Here is a 21352-nt window from a genome sequence, read left to right as displayed (position 1 = left end):
AGACATTCACAGAATGAATTGTTCACACTTTGATTGCTACACACAATCGAAAGCTGGGTTTTCAATCTGAATGATAATTTCTGGGAAATCCATTTTAATAGAAAGTTACTGAGGCAGCAAATGCTGAGCCTTTGTCATTATTTTCTAAAAAGACAACTATAAATTCTATTTAGATAAATTCTATTTAGATAATGCAAATCTTTAAAATATTAGATGACCTTTTCAACAACCTACATTGGCTGCTTGAACAATTCCACCTAGATATCTATATATCTTCCTGTTTAAGCTTAATTATTAGTTATCATTTTAATAATATTAATTACAACCTTATGTTTAGCTATTTCAGTCACAATTTTGGAGTTTTACTTATTCAAATTTTTTTCCTTCTTTTTTTTGCTATTTCAACATGTATGGAGAAATTATGTTTATCTGCAGCTTCCAACACGTTGATTTTGAACAAAAATTCCGCTAGTATTTTATTTCTCCAAAAATCAAAACTATGAAAACCTTTTAATTTAGTGTGGTAATGTATTAGATGGAAGATGTCTATGCCAACATTATACAAACGCATCCCCATGTTTTTGTGTTTTTTTTTTAAATGTATTTCTGCATGGTAAATCACCAGCAGAGCTGGAATTCATGCACAGGATATAGCCAGCTGCCCATGTAGTAAATGAAATAGCTAAAGATGAAAGCACGGTGCTCAGTGGATAATTTGTTTTCACTGTAATGTTTAATTACAGTCTTTCCTACAAAAGCATTTCCTCCAATATGTAATCACTGGGATATTTGAAGCTAATTAAGCAGATGTACTGCCATTTTCGCTTTAATAAAAGTCACTGACGAAAGCAATGAAAGCAAAGGGAGTTGTTCTGAAGGAAAATTAGGGTTCTATGGAAAAATAAACATTTATATGTCCAGCAAGTTATAGACACATTCCTGCTATAGACACATACCTATTAATGGCAAATGCTACCTCTACCCATTCAGTTGTCTGAGAGAAAAGAGATCAGGGACTCAGTTCCTAGAAAAAGACTCGCCAGCATTTGTTGGAATTGTAAAATAGGTACTCCTGAAAACTCTGATGGGAGTTAAACTAGAAAACATTTGTCTATTTTTAAATAAGAGGAAAGAATCCTCCTTACAATCAACCCACTTAGTTCAATGAATAATCAGGATTTCTTAGGCTGGGCTTTATTGTATTTTAATGCTTTCCCAGCTGTTTTGCAATATCTTGTCAGTTTCCTAATAGTTGGATTTTAAGTTAGAAGAATTTTTCTTTGGTTTGTTTAGTTTGATGAAAGTTCAACTATAATCTATTTATCATATAATTAAAAAGTATTTCTGTAAAAAATACATGCCTCAGGTACTTGAATAAGTTCCTATAAAGCTCAGTCTCTCCTGAATAGGATAGTAGGGTTGTTCTTAAGTTTCTAGACTTAACTACCTGATACAAAGAAAAAAATAGGCCCTAACATTGATCCGGGCGGAGTATATGCTTGAGAAACCTCTTGTAATTTCTCAGTCATTTCTATGATGTTCTAAGCAGGGAAGGAAATCAGTAAAACTGAAGAAACACTTTGATTCACAGTAGATGTCTTCTCATCTTACCTTTTGTGGCCTTCTTCTGGTCTGTTTCGAGCCTCTAACTTCTCCCTGTGGTAAGCAGTGTTCATCTCATTGCGAAGTCGGTCGTTTTCCCGAGCAATGTCAGAAGCATTTTGAATGACCAAGGCATCATATGTTTTCAATCCCATATCCTCAGCATTCTGCAAGAAGCTTTTGATTGAGGTGACCTCTTGCTGTTTGATGCTCATCTTCTGTAGCAAGCGCTGGCGAGCTAGAAATCCTCTAACAACTACCATAACAGAAGGAGAAAATACGGATCAATGAAAGACAACAAAATTAGTGAATAACTTAATATTACTGTGTGTTCTGCTTTAAACATGAGGAAATAAGATCAGTCAATGTCTTACACAAAGAACAAAGCAAATGTGACAGCACAGAAACAACATACTAAAATGGAAATCTTTATGTTTCCTACTGGAAGTGCCCAAAACAATGCAGTGATAGTAAATCCATTCATAAATTTGAGTTATCACAACTCAAAATGTCTACTTACATTGAACCTTATTTTTTATTACATTACAACTGGAAACTTGGATGTATGCCACAGACTGTGAAAGCACACATTTACACTGCAAAGGTCAAAAGATCTTTTCTTTCAAAATAAAACCCTGAATAAATGATTCTTGCATTGAATGCAGTAGGAATTAAATGATCGTTTGTTTTGGTCAGCTTAAGAAAAAGCTTTAAATATTTCAATGTACCTAAAAGAAAACCAAAACAGATACAATTTTTTGAACGCAAGTTAAAGACCTCCTATTGCTCATTTCCTTTCAGCAAAAACAATTAGATTAATTCAATGCAAATTTCTCAAATGTATCTGTCACATCATGTCTGCATTCTTTCAGTTTAAAATTTTCATCTGCATTGCATCAGATTTATGTATCTATTAGGCCTATTTTTCACACTCTTTGTCAGTCTTACGTTGGGAGATTTTGGTATATCTCCTGTGATAGCTTTCTGTATTACTTTCCGAAGTATGTACATTGATTACAACAAATTCCACTCAACGTAAGCAACACCTAGTCCCCCAAATTTACAGAAGTGCCCAGCTGAGCAGAAACACAGGGCACAGCGATGTCCATGACCACGATGAACTGGGCACTAAACTAATCACTCCACCTCCAACAGCATGGTATTAATATTCTCTGAGCATGCATGTTGTCTTAGAAGGAAGAGATACCCTAACTAAATGTGTATTTTTAATTTAATTTAATTTTTTTATTTATTTTATTTATTTATTTTATTTAATTTAATTTTATTTATTTTATTTTATTTTATTTTAAAGTTCCACAATGTCCTGATTCTTTCCTGACCTGGAATAACTACTGTGAATCTGACAGGAAAGAGCCTTCTTTTAGAATTATTTGCCTGCTGCCTGAAATATTGTTGATTTTCACAACAACAACTTATACGTATCAAAAATAGGTTGAACTTCATCATTGATTACTACAGTTACTCTCATTCTGGTTATCGAAATCTTTTCATAAGTGAAGCCAGCAGGCAATAGCCTGTATAAGATACTGGTTTGAGTTTGGGGGAAAATACTGAAAATGTTAATGTTTAGACTGGAAGGTAATAAAGTGCTAAAATGCATTAGGGCTTTTTAACAACATAATTAAATTTCAGTCTTAGGAGTAGTGCAGAAAAACATCAAAGGACAAAGAGTCAAGCTGAATTAATCTAAAGGAAAAATGTAAACACAGAAAGATACAGTTAGTTTTTTCATGAATGTAAAATGTTATTAAATAAAATAAACAGCTAAAACAGAGGGCAACATGGAGTATTATCTACCTCCTTCTATGTTCTTGTATAGATACTTAAAATAAGGTTTTTCTAGAGATGCTCAGCGCTTAGCTGATGAAATAGAAAGGTTAATGTTAAGATACTAATACTGCTACTATCCAAAATTCACTGGGTTTGGAAACATTCAAGTTCAGGTACTTCAAGATTATTTATAATGGATAGCTTTGAAGGTTTACATTTTTATAATCACAGCCAGCCATGCCATTTCCAATCCCTTTTGCTACGTTCTATAAAATCTGACTTCTTTAAACTCTGAAACATTAATGCACTTACCCAATTTATTTGAAAAGGAAATTATGGTACAGTTATTTGTTGACAATTTAATGAGAGTATTCACATTGGATATACATGTTACTGAGTGTGAATTCACAATGTTGCTGTTGCAAAGGTAATGAATATATGCACAGAACATTATCAGAGTTCACTGTTCAGAAGTATGAAAAATTCAAAAGAGCTTAATAATCAAAAATTGTTCCATCACTTCCAGTATTTTCTTTAGACTTATCTGCAACAGAGCAGATAGGGTATTTGACGAATGGTTAAGCACCAAATCTTGGAAAAAAGCCTGTATTTTAAAGCAACGTTTTTACAAGTGTGTGTTTATGTGTACTTTTACCTTGACAAAAAAAAAAGGGGGGGGGGGGTCAGGGGTGGGGATGGGAATACCACTAAGGTTGGTTAGGAAAAAGAAACAGAGAGGCTAATCCTTTGGTAGTTTTGTTAGCAGGCACGGACGATGCAGAGTAGCGTGCTAGTAGGATGGTCCAGTAAAATGACATCCAGTACAGCTCACTGTGGCATTTAGAGACTGTACAGCTATTCTCAACCATGCACTTTCATCAAAGTTGAAATGTTCTGAAAAAATATTCAACAAAGTTTTGTCAGGAACAGTCGGCAGACAGACACCTCTCTTTTCTTTTGCACACATTTTCATGAACTGAGTATCTCAGGTTTTCATTAGGAGAGGGACATTTCACCACATTTCCTTCTTTATGAGAACATTTGAAAGATTTTGTCTTCAGTTCCACACAGAACAAAAACTAATTTTATAACCTCAAAAACTGCTGGGAAATGAAATTGTCATCTCCTAGACCTCTACTGTGCAGTGTCATCTACTACTGTATGGTTACTAAGATTTTCTTCTGAACTTGCTCCTCATTTATGTATATCTAAAATAAGTCTCACTTACGCAAATTAAAATAATTGGGGTTAGTACCCATAAGGCAGAAGAATATCTACTTTTTTACAGTTCATCTAAGGATAAAAGTCAGAATAATCGAAATTCAAGTAGACCAGGGATCTGGTTTATGTGAGAACTGTATTAGCTATTGTCTTTACAACATATTAAATTTAATTTCTAATCTACATGAACCCTAATGGAAGAACTTCAGCATAATGGACTTTCCAACAGGTACAAACAATTTTCTCAGTGATTCAATAAGGTCAAAATCTTTCACATAGCTGCGAAAAAAATATGACACAGTCTCTAAACTCACAGATCTGTTTTTAAATAAAAAGTGTTTTTACACATGCCTTCACTTTAGTTTGACCCCTTTCTTTGCCCATGTAATTTAACTTTCAGGAAAATAGAAAAAGACTTATCTGGTTTGTTTTGTTTTGTTTCTTTTTCCCCTAGATTTAAGGGAATGCCAAAGGGATTGCTAGTAAGAATGAGATAAAAACAATGCATACACTATCCCTATTCCCAACCTGCCACAGCTCTTTGGCATGCTAATTCTGCAAGTTTACCATTGTACCTGTTTGCAAATGGCAGTTTATTTCATGAGCTAACACAGTCAAATGGATGTCTGGCTGCTTTTTATTCTTGATTTTCTCAGGTTTCCCAGACCATAAAAAACATGCATATGAGTGATAGCTTTGATAAAAGCTTTGAATGCATAGTTTCGGTGAAAATGACTTTTCCACTTAGCCTAATTATGGAGGCCTATAAGCAAAACCAAAATAAATATTCCTGTAAGGATCCAAGAAGACCTATTATCTTCATTCTTCAGGCAGGGTTTGGCAGATGTCTATTCTCTTACCTCTACCAAACATGGACATATTTGAGGATGTTTTACATTTTGGTGTATTAAAGCACTCTGCAAATGGGACTCTGAAATGTAAATATTTCCATTCTTTGATAAGTCAGCATGAGAAGGGAAAGAGGATAAATCATTGCTTTTCTATATGTGTTAATACAACAGGGTGATTTCTATAAGGTATCAGGCACAAGTTATACATCCAGCTGAACTATGATCTGTTTTAACTGTCACTCTCCACATTCATTACTGAACTGCTAAGATTTTGATTCCACTTGCTTCAAGTTTTCTCTTGATTTCCTCATTTTCACTTCATGCTCACAGTGAAGAACAGATAGTTAAAACAAAAGGGGTTTGTGTATTCTTAAGTCTGCAATATTATGTATCTGACTAAAAAAACCCACACAAGTCTTTGTCTTTTTAATTTCCTTTAAAAAAGTGATAATAGGAATTGTTGCAGACATCAGCCAATTAGATAAATAATGCATTGTGTGAAGGAAGCTTCTTCAAACAAAGCAATATTCACATTTTCAGCAGTTGAGATTTTGATAGGAAATGTAAAAGAAGCAACAGGAAATCAAGAGGCAATGGATAATACCTCCTTTTAAAAACGTGCCAAAACATGTCAGTGAGACCTTAGTAAAAATGCAGGCATCAAAGGGGGAAAAAAGCCTAAACATAAAAAATCAAGCACTGCCAAATATGAAAGCTGTAAGAAAATGGGAAAATAAAGACAACTAAAAATATTAAATTATTATCTTTGCATTCACTGTTGATATATTGGAACACATTGCAATTTTGTATCGTTATGCTATTTGATTTGCAACAAGAAGTTAGAGGTGATATTAATGCCTTGAAAAAATCACTGAACATACTTTAAAAAGGAAATATTCAAGATCCTGTAAGTTTTAATTACAGTCAACAGCTTGCCATATAATTATGTTTGACAGACAGAAAGTGCAAGCATCCCCAATGCTAGTATCATCTGAAAAATCTTTGTAAGTTGTTAGCTGGAAATATGTCTGTAGGGATATATATAAAATAAATCAGCTACTCAAGGAGGAGAAAATTTTTTTGTTATGCAATATTCTGCTCAGTGTACAAAGCAACAGCTCAGGAACACTTGCTTTGTAATTGTTACCTTTTTGGCAGGTTATAATTTTCTTCTGAAGCTGAAGGCACAAGTCGTTGAGATGGTCAGCCTGCCAGTACTTAAGAAACACTTTTCGGACTCCTATCTAGAATATAAACAGCAGGGAAACCTTTACCATCAACAAAAAAAGGTCAAAACGATGACAAATGAATAACAATAGTACGTATACAATCCAGCTCTGGGTTGAGATCTACAGTTTAAGAATGGTACAATGCAAATACTTGTACCGAAAGGCAGTATCACTGGGTTGAATAGAAGATGTATTTGGAAAGGACAAGCAAGCTGTCAGACATACGGTCCCCCTTCAGTTCCAAAAACATCCAGAACAAATACTACAATCTTCAAGTCAAATGCAGGTTGGGAAAAAACAAACAAACAAACAAACAAACCAACCAACCAACCAAAAAACAAAACAAAAACATTCTGAATGTAATTACGCTAATGTGTTAGACAATGTAATAGAAAATAAGGGATGCAGGCAAGGAGAAAGGTGGCAAGCCATAAACCCACGTGCAGCAGAAAATGGTGACAACTGCCATCTGTGCAACAGGAAGGATTTAGCTCAAGTCTGAGGCTGGGAGAAACTCTCTGCTGTTAGTGAGAATGATTCCCATTGTCCAGGAAAATTATGAATCCTAGTTCCCAGCCTTGCCTGCGGAAGTTGTTCTGCAAGTCTCCTTTTAGAATCAAGCTTAAGAAGTCAGAGACAGAGGGACTCAGGACTCATTTGTGAAAAAATAATCTCCTAAGTATTGATTGAGCTTATTCTGGTGCTGCTAGTTGCTTAGTTTAACTCATATACCTCTTCAGGGTCTTAATAACCACCATTAGATGATCTTCCCCCTTTATGGAAAAATGTAGCTAGTTAGACCAAAAGAAAACACCTTCCTTTTGATACTTTCTGAACATGCTGAAACAATCCTTAAAAATTCTTTTCTGTATCATCTTCAAAAGCATTCCTTTCTAATAGCCTTAAAAAAACCCACCACACATAAGCAAGCTACTCTACAAAGAGTAAGTAACTAAAAGATTGGTTAAATAATGGGTTTTCTTGCACCATTTTCTTCTCAGGAATTCTGCAGAAGAAACTTTCCTTCACTCTTTAGAAATAAAAGGACCAGTACCAGAGAACTGTGCTATCCTGCAAAGATTCTAGCTTCTGTCTAGCTTTTAATTTTGTATGGTTAATAGACATACTGATCAATTAATTCAAGTCTGGCTGAAATTGCAGAAATTCATTCCAGCTCTTGTTTGTCTGCAGCTCATAAGCTCATTCTCTTCTCGTTGCACCATCCTGCTGCACTGTTGTTATTTTTCAGTATAGATCTGGGAGACAGATACCAGCAGGGAGACTGTCATACCTTTTCAACAAACTGTTTTTAACCCAAACACTACTGTCAGATGTACATCACTAGTAATGATGAACTGCAGAAAGCCAGTACTTAGATACCATGTCTGAACTCCATTAACAAAATTCAGAAATGTCTGCGGCACATTTTTGTCCCTTAGCTTCCCTTCTCCCTACTCTACACTATTTTGCATCAAATGTTTTAAAAAGTCTTGAATTCTGAAATTTGAGCTGACAGACGATGGTGCAACTGTTAGTCTTTTAGTTAAAATTAGATGCACTCAAATGGCAAAATTAGAATGCTTTCTAACTTCCTTTTTTTTCCTACTGTATGTCTTTTCCCAATAAAATAGGCCTTTTCATGTTATTGCAAAGTGTGTGAAGGCAAGGTGACAAAAAACACATTTTACTTGTCTTGCCATTGTAGAAACTCTTAAATAGGGAATAGTCTTTCTTCGCATGGTGGAAAATGCCTGGAACAGCTATTTTAGAAAACAATGCAGCTACAGAAATACTAGTATAACTTAGCTAGTCCAGAGCAGCTCCTCTATTCAGACCATCTATTCTGGAATAATCCTTCTGCTTATAAATTGGAGTTATTATTCCAGAACAATATTGCTTTTTCCTAGATCCTGTTTCTACAATGGTAGCTACCCTGGTAAAATGTTGTCTTTATATTTCCTTAATAGATTATCCTGAGTGATGCCTTCCAATTTTTAACTTCATAATCATCTGAGCAATCTCACTGAGATTTCATGGTGTTCTCAGACTCTGCTCCCAGGGAAATACTCTCATCCTCATTTTTGTGACCAGTGACTTCCAACAAATATTATCACTTTTCTTCCCATGCTTTCAAAATTCTGTCTTTGCCTAGTCGTCTTATTACTCTGACTTCCTTCTTCATCCATCATCAGTTCTGGAATCTGTTTTTTTTTCCTAGGTGTTGCTCAATTTTCTCAGGAAACTTTCATTTTGTTCCCACTTCTTTTCCTTCTTATTTCATCAAAAAATTCTGAGAAAAAGAGGTCCACCGCTTTCTTCTTTAGTTTAAATTTGCTTCTCGTTTAGACATCTAATCCTGTATCATGGACAAGCAATCTTTTCATGTTTTCCCAGCAAATCCTATCAGTTTTCTCTTATCTTCCCAGCAAGTATTCTATTTTCACACCTTCAGCTTTCTTCCAGGATACCAGAACTCAACCTTGACTGCTCCCACCACATCCACTCTGTCACTAAGCCCTGCAAATTTTGTAAAAATTGCTCATCAAACAACACATATTGAACTTTTCCTATTACTAGCTTGGCTACTAAGCCCTCTGTTTTCTTGCTTATTTTACCTTAAATTCAGAATTATTCTAAAAGAACAATCAAATTATTATTCATATGGTTAACTGTAATTAAATTATCATGTAGTTATTAGAATAATCATTTGTATCTGAGTAGCTCCCAGACAACCAAATCCTGGATACAAATACTTAATAAAATCATATTCTTCTACTCTGATTACATTTTCTCTTTATACTCCACTTTTCCTTTCCATAAGCCCTCTACATCACATTGGAGCCTTTTATTCCCCTTGTCTCAGGCCTATGCCAAATCATCCACTTTTCCCTCATTTCTGCCTCTTTCCCTCCATTCCTCAAAATGCTTGTTTCTCCCTTTACTTCCTCACTGGAAGTCTCTATTCATCTCTATTAGGGCAACATTATGGTACTTTGACAGAAGAAAAGGGGATGAAAAGTTACATTCTGGAGCCTTAAAGAAGCCCAATTACCTGCAATGCCCCTGGCAAAATTAATAACCCCATTCCCAGTTAGTCTCACAACTAACACACTGGTCACATCGAGGCTATATATCGAATATGTAACTTAAGTGAATGTTAAGTCACAATTTATTTTGCAGTGTGCAGTTGCAAAAACACAGTCAGGACAATTGCTTAAGCTTATGGTCAGTTTAGCTACAAGTGTCTGGCATTGTAGAGTCACAGATCTAGTGAGGGGACATGCAAAGCATTAGCACTCTTTTCTCTAACCCTACACCCTAGGAAAAATAGAAAAGGAGTTCTTGTGACATCACTTATGCTATGAACTTCATTAGTAGAAGCCTGCTACAATTTTTAAGTGAACGGAGAAATACAAAATGTCAATAAAAAATCATTTTTACATTCAGATAAAAGGTATTTATAGATTTTTACATCGTATGCCAGGTCTATAGAGAGCAGAGCTCTAGACAGAAGCAGGTATAGAAGAAAGTGCTGTGACACATTTGAGTGTGTTAGTATGGCTGGAGAGCTGTGTTGCTCAGTCTTTGAACTAAATGTGATACCCTCTAAAGCTGACCGAGAACAAGCTGGTCCCACTGCCCTCTGTACAGTTCTGGCATTCACTGGAAGCAATAACGTTGAAAAACGTTGGGAATTTCACATGTCAGATATCAAAACAGGTTTTGAGGCTGCCACTTGTCTTCATTCTGGTCTTTTCTCTAATCACAAAATGTTTCCTGCTTGCCTAGGGGAAAAAAAGGTGAAAATGTTCTTCCACTAAAGCACTCACTTTTCAATACTTTCTGGACTACAAAGTGCTCTCATTCGAGTCTGAAATTTTAATGTCATTCAGACTCCTGTAAAAGTAAACCATCTGTGAATTACAGTCATAGTTATTTTAATTAGAAAAGCATTAGGGTTTTAAATGTTATTTTTCAAAATGACACATTTTTTAAAGATTAAGTAGAATTGTCACTGATGACTACCAAAGCTTCAATTACTGCTACAGTCCTCCTCTTTTTTTTCCTGGGAGGAAGGAGAAAGTATGTGAGGGAGCTGTTCTTTCTCTCTTTTTTCCTTTTTTTTTCTTTTCAAAAAAGGTGTAGGATGTAGAAGTACAGACATTCAAAACTATGGAATGGATGCTGAGATGGTGTGTAGGTGGCACGGAGGCAGTATTAGCTCATACTTAATAGGTGTCAAGGGAATCTGTAAAGCTGTTCTTTAGTTTAAAGAAGGCAATTTGTGGGAGTGCTGTGTGTTTCTGGCAGCACTTTCAAAATAGCTACCTACAAAAGACAGAGAACTATAATCTAATGATATTTTACACAATGACACACATTTTCACAGTGCATTAATGAAATGTAGAAAAAAGCCTTAAAACTATTGTAAAATGTGTCTTTTTGCAGTGCATATGTCTGCAAAAATATAATGACAAACACATTTACAGGGTACTGATCTTTTACAAGGACTGAAATGTATTTTGAAGCCTTACTCTCTTTGCTTTCTTCGTACATTTTAAGGGTCCTCTTTTGTCTCTGGCAAACTAGTGACCTTTCACCATGTTACATACTGAATAAACCCACAGTTTAGCACAGCTTATGTGTGGCCTTAATATAAAGTATGTGAGTAGTCCAGTATTCACGCAAGTGACATTCAGAATTTATGTAAGGGTTTGTCAGGAGTTGGACTTCAGGGAGAAAACCTGTCATTCAGTTCTCTGGGAAAGGGCAGAAAAATCATCGTTCCTTTTCCAAAAGCTGTACAAACCTTACAGCTCTGGACGTGTGAGGTGACAGAAAAGGTCTTACAGGAAAGGAAGTGACCAGGAAATACAAGATGTATGTGAGAAATACCCAGTGGAGGAAACCCTACCCCAGTTTTCTCTCGTGGGATCGCTGTATTTACTGGACCTATCACTCAAGTCTTTCAAAATTCCAGAAATAGACGAAGCAGCAAAAGCAACAATATGAAAGAGTTTCTCTGTGTGAACTGAGAAATACAGGTAACAAGCAACAGGGACAGCAGTAGCAGAAAAAGTAAGGTGGAAGACTGGAAAACTAATCCAGATAAATGAGGGATGAACACTGGGACCAAATACGAAGTATCTAAAGAAGAAAAAAAGAGAATAAAATGAGAAAAGTATCAAGACAGATACAAGGATCAGGATGTGGGGAAGAAAGAGAGGGATGGAATCCAGATTTGAGAGATCTAGATGCAAAAGATTTAACAGAAAGAAAAGAATGAGTTTGCAAGACTAGTAGTCATAAACAAGCCCTGCAAGGTGGACAGAGGGAGGAAAAAGAATGATAGAAATATGAACCAAAAAGAGAGCTCTATGTTGAGAGACAGAGAGCTTGTGAGTGTTCTGAGGTCAAAGTGAACCATCCTTCCTATTCTCTAGCCAAGGGGATAGCATGAATTCATATTGTGTGGCGCAAAACAGCTGTTGAGGAAGCTTGCTGGTGGTGGCTGACCAAGGCCAGACTTTTGGTAGTACTTGTGAGGTCCAAACTCACTGTGTGGTGATTTCTGCTAATAGCAAATTATCTCCAAGAATATAATGGGATGATATAATGTAACACAGGTATAATGGGACAATGTAATATGACTGACATAATTCAAAATATGAGAGAAATATAGACACTTGTGTTTTAATAATTTACCTCCTGGGACTTTTTTTTTTTAATAATATCTTCATAATTTACTTAATTTTAAATCTGCCTTAATGAAAATTGACTCTTAGAATAAGAAATTAAAGACAAAAAGGAACATTGACTTCCAGCACAGTTTAAATTACTAAATGACAAATGAATAAACTGGCATACAATTTATGAGTACTCAAAGTTTTCACACTCCAGGGGAAAAAAAGAGTTAAGAAACCTTTCTATATTACATTGCTCACAAAGTGCTCTAGTACTTTATTGTATCATGTACAAAGCGATTTATAAATTTATTAATGGCATAACCATCTCATTTTAAGCCAAAATAAACAGTTCTGTTTAACAAATAACTTCAAAGTCTCTCTGAACTAAGCATACAATTTACATATGTATGAGTTCATATAGTTCCGCTCATTTCTCTGATTTAATCATATGCCACTTATGTTCTATACTTTTCTATTTAATCACAAATACACTTTTCCCAAAAAGGACTCTGGTATGCTACTACTGTATATTAATATATTGAAATTTAAAAAATACTTAAATACATCTGTATCTAATCCAATAAATGAAACACCTCCAGGTCAGTAATGAAATATGGTTCTGGTGACTGGCAAGAACTGTGGATCAGACTCTTCATCTTCCATCTGCAGTTCTAGAAGTGTCAGAAGAATTTAAAATCTCTAGGTGGAGTTCTGGTATTTCCCTTTATCGAGGGCTTGTTCTGTGTTTTAACATTCTTTTTGAGTGGAAGAAGTTTAATAATACAGTTCCCCACTGGCATGGATCATTTCTCCAGAAGCACTGGAGGCTCCTGAAAGAACTCTAGCAGTGTCAGCAGCTATAAAAACACGAACTGGCACTAACACAATATCTGTCTCATGCAACTACCTGATGCTGATTTGGAGCTTCATAAAAACATTCTGACTGACTTTCCTGTACTGCTTATTTCATACCTGATGAGTCTTTCGATCATCCCATTCAAACTTAAGACTTGTCTTACTTTTTCCAAAATGAGTGATCTCTTGTGTTCAGAATTCAAGGTTACTGATAAGGAAGTATAATTGTGGATTAGAAGAAGCAGACTAAAAATTAGAAAGATAAATGAAGACAAAGATTTTATTAGACATATTTAAGGATTCCTATCTTTTAACCAGATGAGCATTTCTATCAGTCAAATTCTGAAAGATTCACGTTCAGTGAAGTCTGGCCTGTGCAGCACTTCTTTTTAACAGCTGCACTGTAGAGCAAGACCAAATTAAACTGATGTTTTATCTTCTGGTATAATACAAGTTTGCACTCTGGCAAGCTCTGTCTAAAGTAACTGAGAAGGGTTAATATCAGACCACTGACCTTAGCTAAACAAAATCTAAAGCTCCAAGTTTAAATGAAAAAGCGCAGTAAGCTATGAGTTAATTCTCCTTTATTGAATTTATATTTGCAAGCTTAACAGTGTGTGGAATGATAATCCAAACAAATGAAAGTTTCCTTATGTCAGTAGAAAAAGCCAAGGACTGTTTGTGTCCCATACTTCTCTCAAAGCATGAAAATGTTTGCAAGCTAGTCATGCTATTTGGATTGTAGTCTTTGCTTAACTAATACATCACTGTGTGACAATAAATGCAGACAGCACTGAAAATATGGGGTTCCTACTGTAAAGGCCTTCATATGTTCTGGAAAGCAGGAGATTCTTCTGCTTTACATGGAGCAGCCAGTATTTCCACTCAACCTGACACTTAAGTTACTACATATCATCTTGCTCCTTCTAACATTAATAGCAAAACTCTCACTGACTTCTCCAGGGGTTAAACAAGTCTATTACTTTCACTCTGTCTGGAGTAAGAATGGTTTGTTTTGATTTAGAAATCTGATCGCTTAAAACTCACAGTAAGTAGCTAAACTTGTCATGATCAAGTGTATATTTAAGCTGAAAGAACACCTTACCTAGGCTGCGCACACAATCGGGATGCAAAAACTGCCTTTCATTAGTAGCTCTGCACTTTTATAATTTCAGCAGTTAAGCTAAACTGAAACTGCATGGTATGGTAGCTTCAATGAAACAGCTATTTTATTGTCCTAGTTTAGTTATCTCCAGCTCAGCTTAACCAAGTAACAGCAACATTTCATAAACCTATCAACACTTCCCTAATGTATGCTTTCTTCTAATACAGAAGCTGCTGAATCAAGCACCAGCCACTGGCTAGCTGATAGTGCTTGCTCTTTTGCTCTACTAAGCAGTAGAAAATAAACCAAAATTTGATTCTGGTATTGGATCTTCTTCACTTCTGCTCCATTTTCAAACAGACTGCAGAAGAAAGAACTTGTTCTGTGACCAGGCTCTGGGTTTTGCTGTTTTTTTGGTTAATAAAACACTTTTCAATCACAACTTACGTGAGAAAGAGAAGATAAACTGGCAAGCAGGAAATAAACCATTTTCTTTACTCATTTTTGGTCTTTCACTTCAGAACACAGATTTACTTTCCCCTCCCCCAGGTTAACATCACCTTTCACAAAACAAGATGGTAAGGTACATTATCAGAAGGAAGTTAAATAAAGTATCATCCAGAATCACTCAGCTATCAAGTCCAGATTTTTCTTCCTCCCCCTCTGCTGGGGAGTTTATTGGCAACCTCATCCTCTGATGATGCCATATAAGCAGGAGGTTGATTTCAGATGCGTGTTGCTTTCTCCTGAACTTCATCATCTTTGATGTGGATGTTTTAGCTATCTATTTTTTTTGGTCAATATCTCTATCTGAATCCGCAACAGCTCTTCAGGGAAGTGCAGGTAGCAGTGTCAGGGAAGGCATTTTTGACTTATTCATGAACCTCTGCATCAAATAGATTTTTCAGTTCCAGCAGTGATTCATTTGAAGTAGTTACTGCTGGCAACAGCGACTGAATAAACTGGTTATATGTGTAACCCCCTACTTCTTGGATGATTTTAACGATGCACTACAGATGACACCCTTCTTCTGGCTTTGCTAGCTGACATCATCCTGGGTTCCTCTTTTCATTCTTTTTCTTCCCCTTCTTCCCTTGTAATTTTTTTTTTTTTTTTCAGAGACCTCTGCTGTAAAAGCATAGAGGAGTAGAGGAGAGCACCCATGACAACTGCAGATTGTATAAGCTTCCTCATTTAGATTGTTATTTAAAGTTCAACTTTCATGATTAGTCAAATGGATCAAAAAGATAACTGAGAGAGAGAGATTATGTGACACAGACATTAGTCACTACTGCTGATAGTTGGGTATATGGTCTTGTATCACCTATACAAAACGTGTTGGTATCAAACCTGTATTCACTGGTCATTTGTCTGTAAGAAATGGTCTGGACTTAGTGTGAATTTTCTCCTAGATGCTTCCTTCCATGATTATCGTCTTTCTATCCCTTTGTCATACCTCTCTGAGGCTTGGGAAAAAAGTGTAAGGAGAAGGTCACTCATTTTTTCAGACCTTGCTCGTTTCAGCTTAGTCTGTTCCCATGTGCTTCTTAGTCACTGAGTGACAATGGTATGACTCTCACCCCCAAAACCTCCTATTTCATTTAACTCATCAGCATCTCTTAAGAGTTTTATTCCTTTCTGGTTTGAAAGACAATGTATTATGCACTACTGTAGTTTTGCACACTTCTTCTGGTGTTAATGAGATTCTGGAGTCAGAACTTCTAAACTCTGTTTGAGAACACAAGCTTCAGTGCCCTGCACGATGGAGAGATTCTGTTTTGCATTTCCTTTTTACATTTTTGTCTTTCAAGGTTTCAGGCTTGTTTTGAAATGCCAATCACTACAGAATCAGTAGTCTTGAGCTGCAGGCTTTCGCTGACGGCCAATTGCTTGTTTTTGTGCTGGAATGCTGTTACTGGCTCCTGGAAAATAAACTCCATAGGCATCCTACTGCGTGTTTCGTGAGTGGAGCACAATATGAAGTTACTGTTACACAGCTTTTGCCCATGTCAAACTTGTAGCTCCTCATGAGTTCTGAAGGTCAGTGATGCTCTCAGCTCCAGGTACTTGTAAGTGAAGTTACAGCCTCTACATATTACTGACTTCTTTTATAAGGAACCTTGTGGAAAGGATGCAAGATATACCCCAGAGCTGACTTAAGAAATCTGAATAGGGAAAACAAGGCTATTTTAATATTATTATCTTTTCAGAGTCCATCCTTTTGCTCTTTGCTATTGAGAGTGTGAGGCTATATATGCCCACTACCTATTTTAGTGACTAAAAGGGGACTTAAACAGTATTTTGACCAAAGAAAAATCTTCTTATGTGTCCAAGTGCAGGTGATCATGCATGTGTGCTCCCAACCTAGTGGAGGGCTTACTGTTTTTCCTGTTACAACTAAGGAGTCTGAGCCACTGAGAAGCATCCATAGCACAAAGTCCAACATAGTCTTTGCCCTTCACAAACAGTTGCAGAAACATTTTCTAGGCATCTTCATGCTTAGAGGTCACACATGAATTACATGACCTATGCTAACCCTTTCCTTTAAACTAATATTCCCAAAGCCTCTAGGAGTCTTCAGTCCCTAAACTTCATACCTGTCCCTGAAGCTGGTCTGGATGCTCTCTTGTGGAATAGATTTCAGTCCTCCTGGGCTGGGAAAAGGCCTGAATCTGAAGCTCACACGACCTGGGACAATGAACTACACATTAAGTAACAGAAAGCCTCTGTTCTGTAGAATAGCTTATATAGTGTGCAAGGAAACACCATTTTCTTTAGAAATTACACATGTTAAAGAAATCAGTCCTGCTCAATTACAAAGCTACCCCAAGGAGAAGACTGAGTACTCTGGCTAAATGGAGAGATTCACCTTGCAATCCTCATGCTGATGAGGATTAACTAAGATATAAATAGGGTAAGGAGATGGGATAGGATGTTGAGAGCTTCCTGTTCACTGTTTGGCTTTTTCCTTTTTTTTACTTTACTTGATGTACAGCAACCCTAGATACTTTGGTCTCTCTCTGAATCAGCATGTTGGTGCCTACAAAGGCTCTGACTAGATGGTAAGTCCTAACTAGTTGTTTTTGTTCTCTCCCGTGGTCACAGTACAGCATTCAGTATAGGATTTTACATAAAGAAAATGTGCAGCATTTTTTTTTGTAATTCAGAAACCACTCAACCACTAAAATGTGTACACCAGATACCTTTAAAAATTTACACAATGTATATGCTTAGTTGGAATATTTTCCTTCCAACAAGAATACACTGATTTTTTAACACAATGATCACAGTTACTCATATGCTAGAAAACCCAGAAAATCTGTTCGATTCTACCTCAAAGCATATATTAAATACCGAAAGAATATAGTGCTGCAAAGGATCTGGTGGCTTGCCACAGTGGGAATGACTCAGCTAGCTTGTTTAAAGAATGATATTTTAATTGCTTTGTAGATCACAAACCTGCCAGCCTTGTAATTTACACTGTTGAAGAACAAGACGACATCTTTCCTTGGCAGACAACTTCTTCTTCTCTCCTGCTGCTGTATCAGCCAAATCTTTATACCTAGAAAAATCAGCAGAAGTAGAGTTACTCTAATGTTGTCCTGGTTGACATCTTTGCAGACATTGTCCGTTTTCCTTTGACTCTTAAATCTTTGATATCCAAACCACAAGCTTAGGATTCTCCTAAGGGTGAAGAAAACAAGGTGTACAATCACTTTAAATCTTTTATATTATTAGACATGACCTTGGTTAATAACAATGTGGGACAAGTGATGTCTAAAACCCAGATGTGCTTCCTCTCAGTTCTTTGGATGCCTCACTGAAAATCAGTGCAGAAAGAATGCAAAGCCTCACCAACCAATTTAATTGATACTGAATCAGGTCACTGAATGGTGGAAAACATTTTTTCAGTATCTGTCATATGACATATGCCTATTAAGGAGTAATTCTTCAGAAAGTGACATTGATAAAAATGTTTTCCATCAGTCTGAAGTAATTATTTCTTCATTATGAACCAAAAGTCTTATAGGAAAGAGAGTTGAAGGAATCTGATCAGTTTATACTATTGGAAGATCAACAGGAGACTTGATTACAGCATCAAGTACCTTCAAAGGCAGAAAATGCTAGATATTAAAGGGCTCTTTGATGTAATAGATGAAAGAACTCATGCAGGAAACTTCAGTCAGATGAAGTCAAATAAAGTATAAAATTCAAATTTTAACTGTGGACATACTACAACATATTACTAAATTGATGAATTTTATACATCTTCATGCTTCATATTATTACTATACTTTCTTAAAGGTATTCCTCAGTCAACATCTGACTGGATGTAATGAGCTGGAATGCTTTTTCATCATAAAATGTCAATTTTTGAAAAGGAAAGATTTTGCAACTGTGTCAGTTTTGATTAAACTCCAAATGAAACAGGGATAAGTATTGAAGTTTGTGTGCTTACTGCATTTCCTGACATTTCATTTATTTGGTTTTTTCACCTATAGCTCTGGTGCAACTCAAAATTTTTCTGTCCTGTGTCCACTCACACAAACCATGGCAGGCAATGCTGCAAGGCTAGAATGACTCCAGGGACATCAGTGGTCCGAGGAGCTATAGCAACTCTGAAGTAACACCTGTGGGCAAACTGCTCGAAGGGCAAATTTCACCTAGACTTCTAGTTTTCTGGAGCTGCACAGATCCTTGAGTTTCTTAGCTCCCACAGACTGGCAGCGTTCTCTGGCTTGGTAGCAGTCCTGCTGAGGACTCCATGGCTAAGATTATTTCTCTGGCATAGAAACCATCTGGGAAAAGCAAAAACAATGAACGGACAAACAAACAAAACCCAACCAACCAACCAAAAAACCAAACGGAGCCTTTCTATTTATTAAGTTTTCTGCTATGTTCTACTAAACTCTGTCACCTTCCAACAGAGTGCAGTCACATCTAAGCTGTCTTCTGGGACTGGTCACTAGACTGTCTTAATTCCCCAGTTGTGCCCAGGAATTGTTTGGAGGAATGCTGGCTGGAAAGGCCTAAGCTTCACCAGAGATCCTTTTAGTTAGTCTAACACTCCACATTAGCTATCAAAAAACGGGAATCCTACTTTCCCAATAGCTCAACTAGCTGTATGATCACAAAGACATTTGCCTTATGGACTGCTATTAAGGCTGGGGCTACCCTGTTCCCATACTTGAATCAACTGGATTTTCTTAGAAATCATAGTGAACCAGAGGTGTTGGAGACACAACTTCTGGAAAGCTTAGCAAATGCTGACTGCTACGAAGATGATTTGGTGCTGACTCAATGCATGAAGAAGTAACTGTGAAAGCTGTCAGTCTGAAACTCACTCACAGCAGAAACCCAAAGAAATAGATCTCATTCCTAAAACAGAGCCAAATTAAAATTTAAAAGGTTGAAATTGTAAGTTTGGATCAGATTTACTTTAGATCCATGAAAACCATGAGACTCAAAGACAAAATAACCAAACATTCTTTACAATTTATATTACGCAGGGAGCCAGACAAAAATTATCCGCTGTTTTCCCCCACCTTTAAAAGTCCCTGAAATTCCACTACATTATCCTGGAAGTCTAATCAGAGTTCACAATGTCCTTCTATCCACTAAATCAAGCCTTATCTTAGAAAAAAGGATGGGCTGATGGTTGTAGTAGGAGACGCAGAGCTAACTATGGAAATTTATTTCTGTCACAAACTTCCTCTGTGAACACAGCAAGTCATCTGGGAGATGATCTACTCTTCCCTATGTTAGACACTGAAATGCTACACCCCTAGCCTGACTTAGTCATCTTTTTCTCAAAAGAGTCTGTGAAGACAGGAATTTCCACTTGTTCTATGCCTCCTAGATATTTTTGTTAAAATGAGAAGAGATTGCCCTCTGGAGGTGCCTTTCCCTACTGACCATAGGTGGACTCAAGAGCAGTCCAGGCAGGACGTTCGCACTCTGGGTGGCTGAGAGGAATCTCACAAGTCTCCTTGTCTGACTCACTTATCTGCAGAGTGACTAACAGAGGGACTAAGAGAACTTCCTTGCTTCTCCAGTCTCTCTTGTTAAAATATACTGGCAGCTGGGATGAAAAAGTACCTTTAGGCTCAGTGTCATCATCTGCTGTCTCAGATCAACCATTTTTATCTTGTATAAGAACGCTTAAACAAAAACAACACAAGAAAATGTAGCTATTTCTCAGCCAGAATGGTTCCCCAGTTTGATTCTCAGCCCAGTTGTGCAAATAGCAGTGTTAACACTAGGAGAGTAATGGGAACGGGTAAGTGGGATTGAACAGACCATACCTACTGGTGGCAGCTCAAACTTGTACTGGACAAAAGTGGTTATGTAATCATAAGCTTATTTTTTTTGTACTTAATTTTAAATGAATTAAAATATTTAAACTATCTTTTTTTTTTCTTCCCCTTTTGTTGGGAAGATAACCAAACACTTTGGATTTAGCTTGGTGTTTGTTTTTTGTTGTTGTTTGCTTATTTTGTATTCTAAACTTGCTATTATCCTCAGTAAAAATGTGTTAAAAAGAAAGAAAAACAAAACTGACAATAATATATAAAAATAAATTTAAGCGAGAAATTATTGAAACATGAAATGACATTTCTTCAGTTTATCAGATACCTTCTGCTGTGAACTGAGCTTGTGTTACCATGTAGACACAATAATTTAATATCTTCTTAAATTTAACCCTTTTGTGGTCTCAAGAATAGCAAAAGAACTTATTATTATTCAAATTTATTGTGTCACAGAAAGTAGTAATAAAAAATACTGAATTTATGGTGCACGCCTGTATAAACTAGAGTTACTTGCAAACAACAGGTCTTGCTTCTGGGGAAATGTAATCTGAAGAGTCTTTGAAACCTTACATTTTCGGAGAATTCTTCCCCGACCAATGCAGCCTTAGCTCACTCTGAAATAGATGAAGACACTCAGTGAAATACCAGGATTCTTCTCACTGACAGGTCATGTACTTTGCCTCAGGAAATAAGGCAGAGT

The 21352-nt window shown here is 36.4% G+C and overlaps 1 protein-coding gene across 4 annotated transcripts in view; it reads right to left on the bottom strand.

The window, feature by feature from the left end:
• Positions 1-21352, bottom strand: part of MYO16 (myosin XVI) — a 377675-nt gene that overhangs the window by 46040 nt on the left and 310283 nt on the right. For all 4 annotated transcript variants that reach the window (XM_071807296.1, XM_071807294.1, XM_065829663.2 and 1 more), the window contains 3 exons: positions 17801-17903; positions 6613-6709; positions 1612-1858 (listed from right to left, as the gene is read on the bottom strand). In XM_071807296.1, the coding sequence (XP_071663397.1) occupies positions 1612-1858; positions 6613-6709; positions 17801-17903 (447 nt within the window). The remainder of the gene's footprint in view (positions 1-1611; positions 1859-6612; positions 6710-17800; positions 17904-21352) is intronic.

This window comes from Patagioenas fasciata, chromosome 1 (genome assembly GCF_037038585.1).
Source record: "Patagioenas fasciata isolate bPatFas1 chromosome 1, bPatFas1.hap1, whole genome shotgun sequence".
Lineage (NCBI taxonomy): Eukaryota > Metazoa > Chordata > Aves > Columbiformes > Columbidae > Patagioenas > Patagioenas fasciata.
The sequence above is the reverse complement of the archived record's forward strand: the minus strand, read 5'-3'. Positions and strand labels throughout refer to the sequence as shown.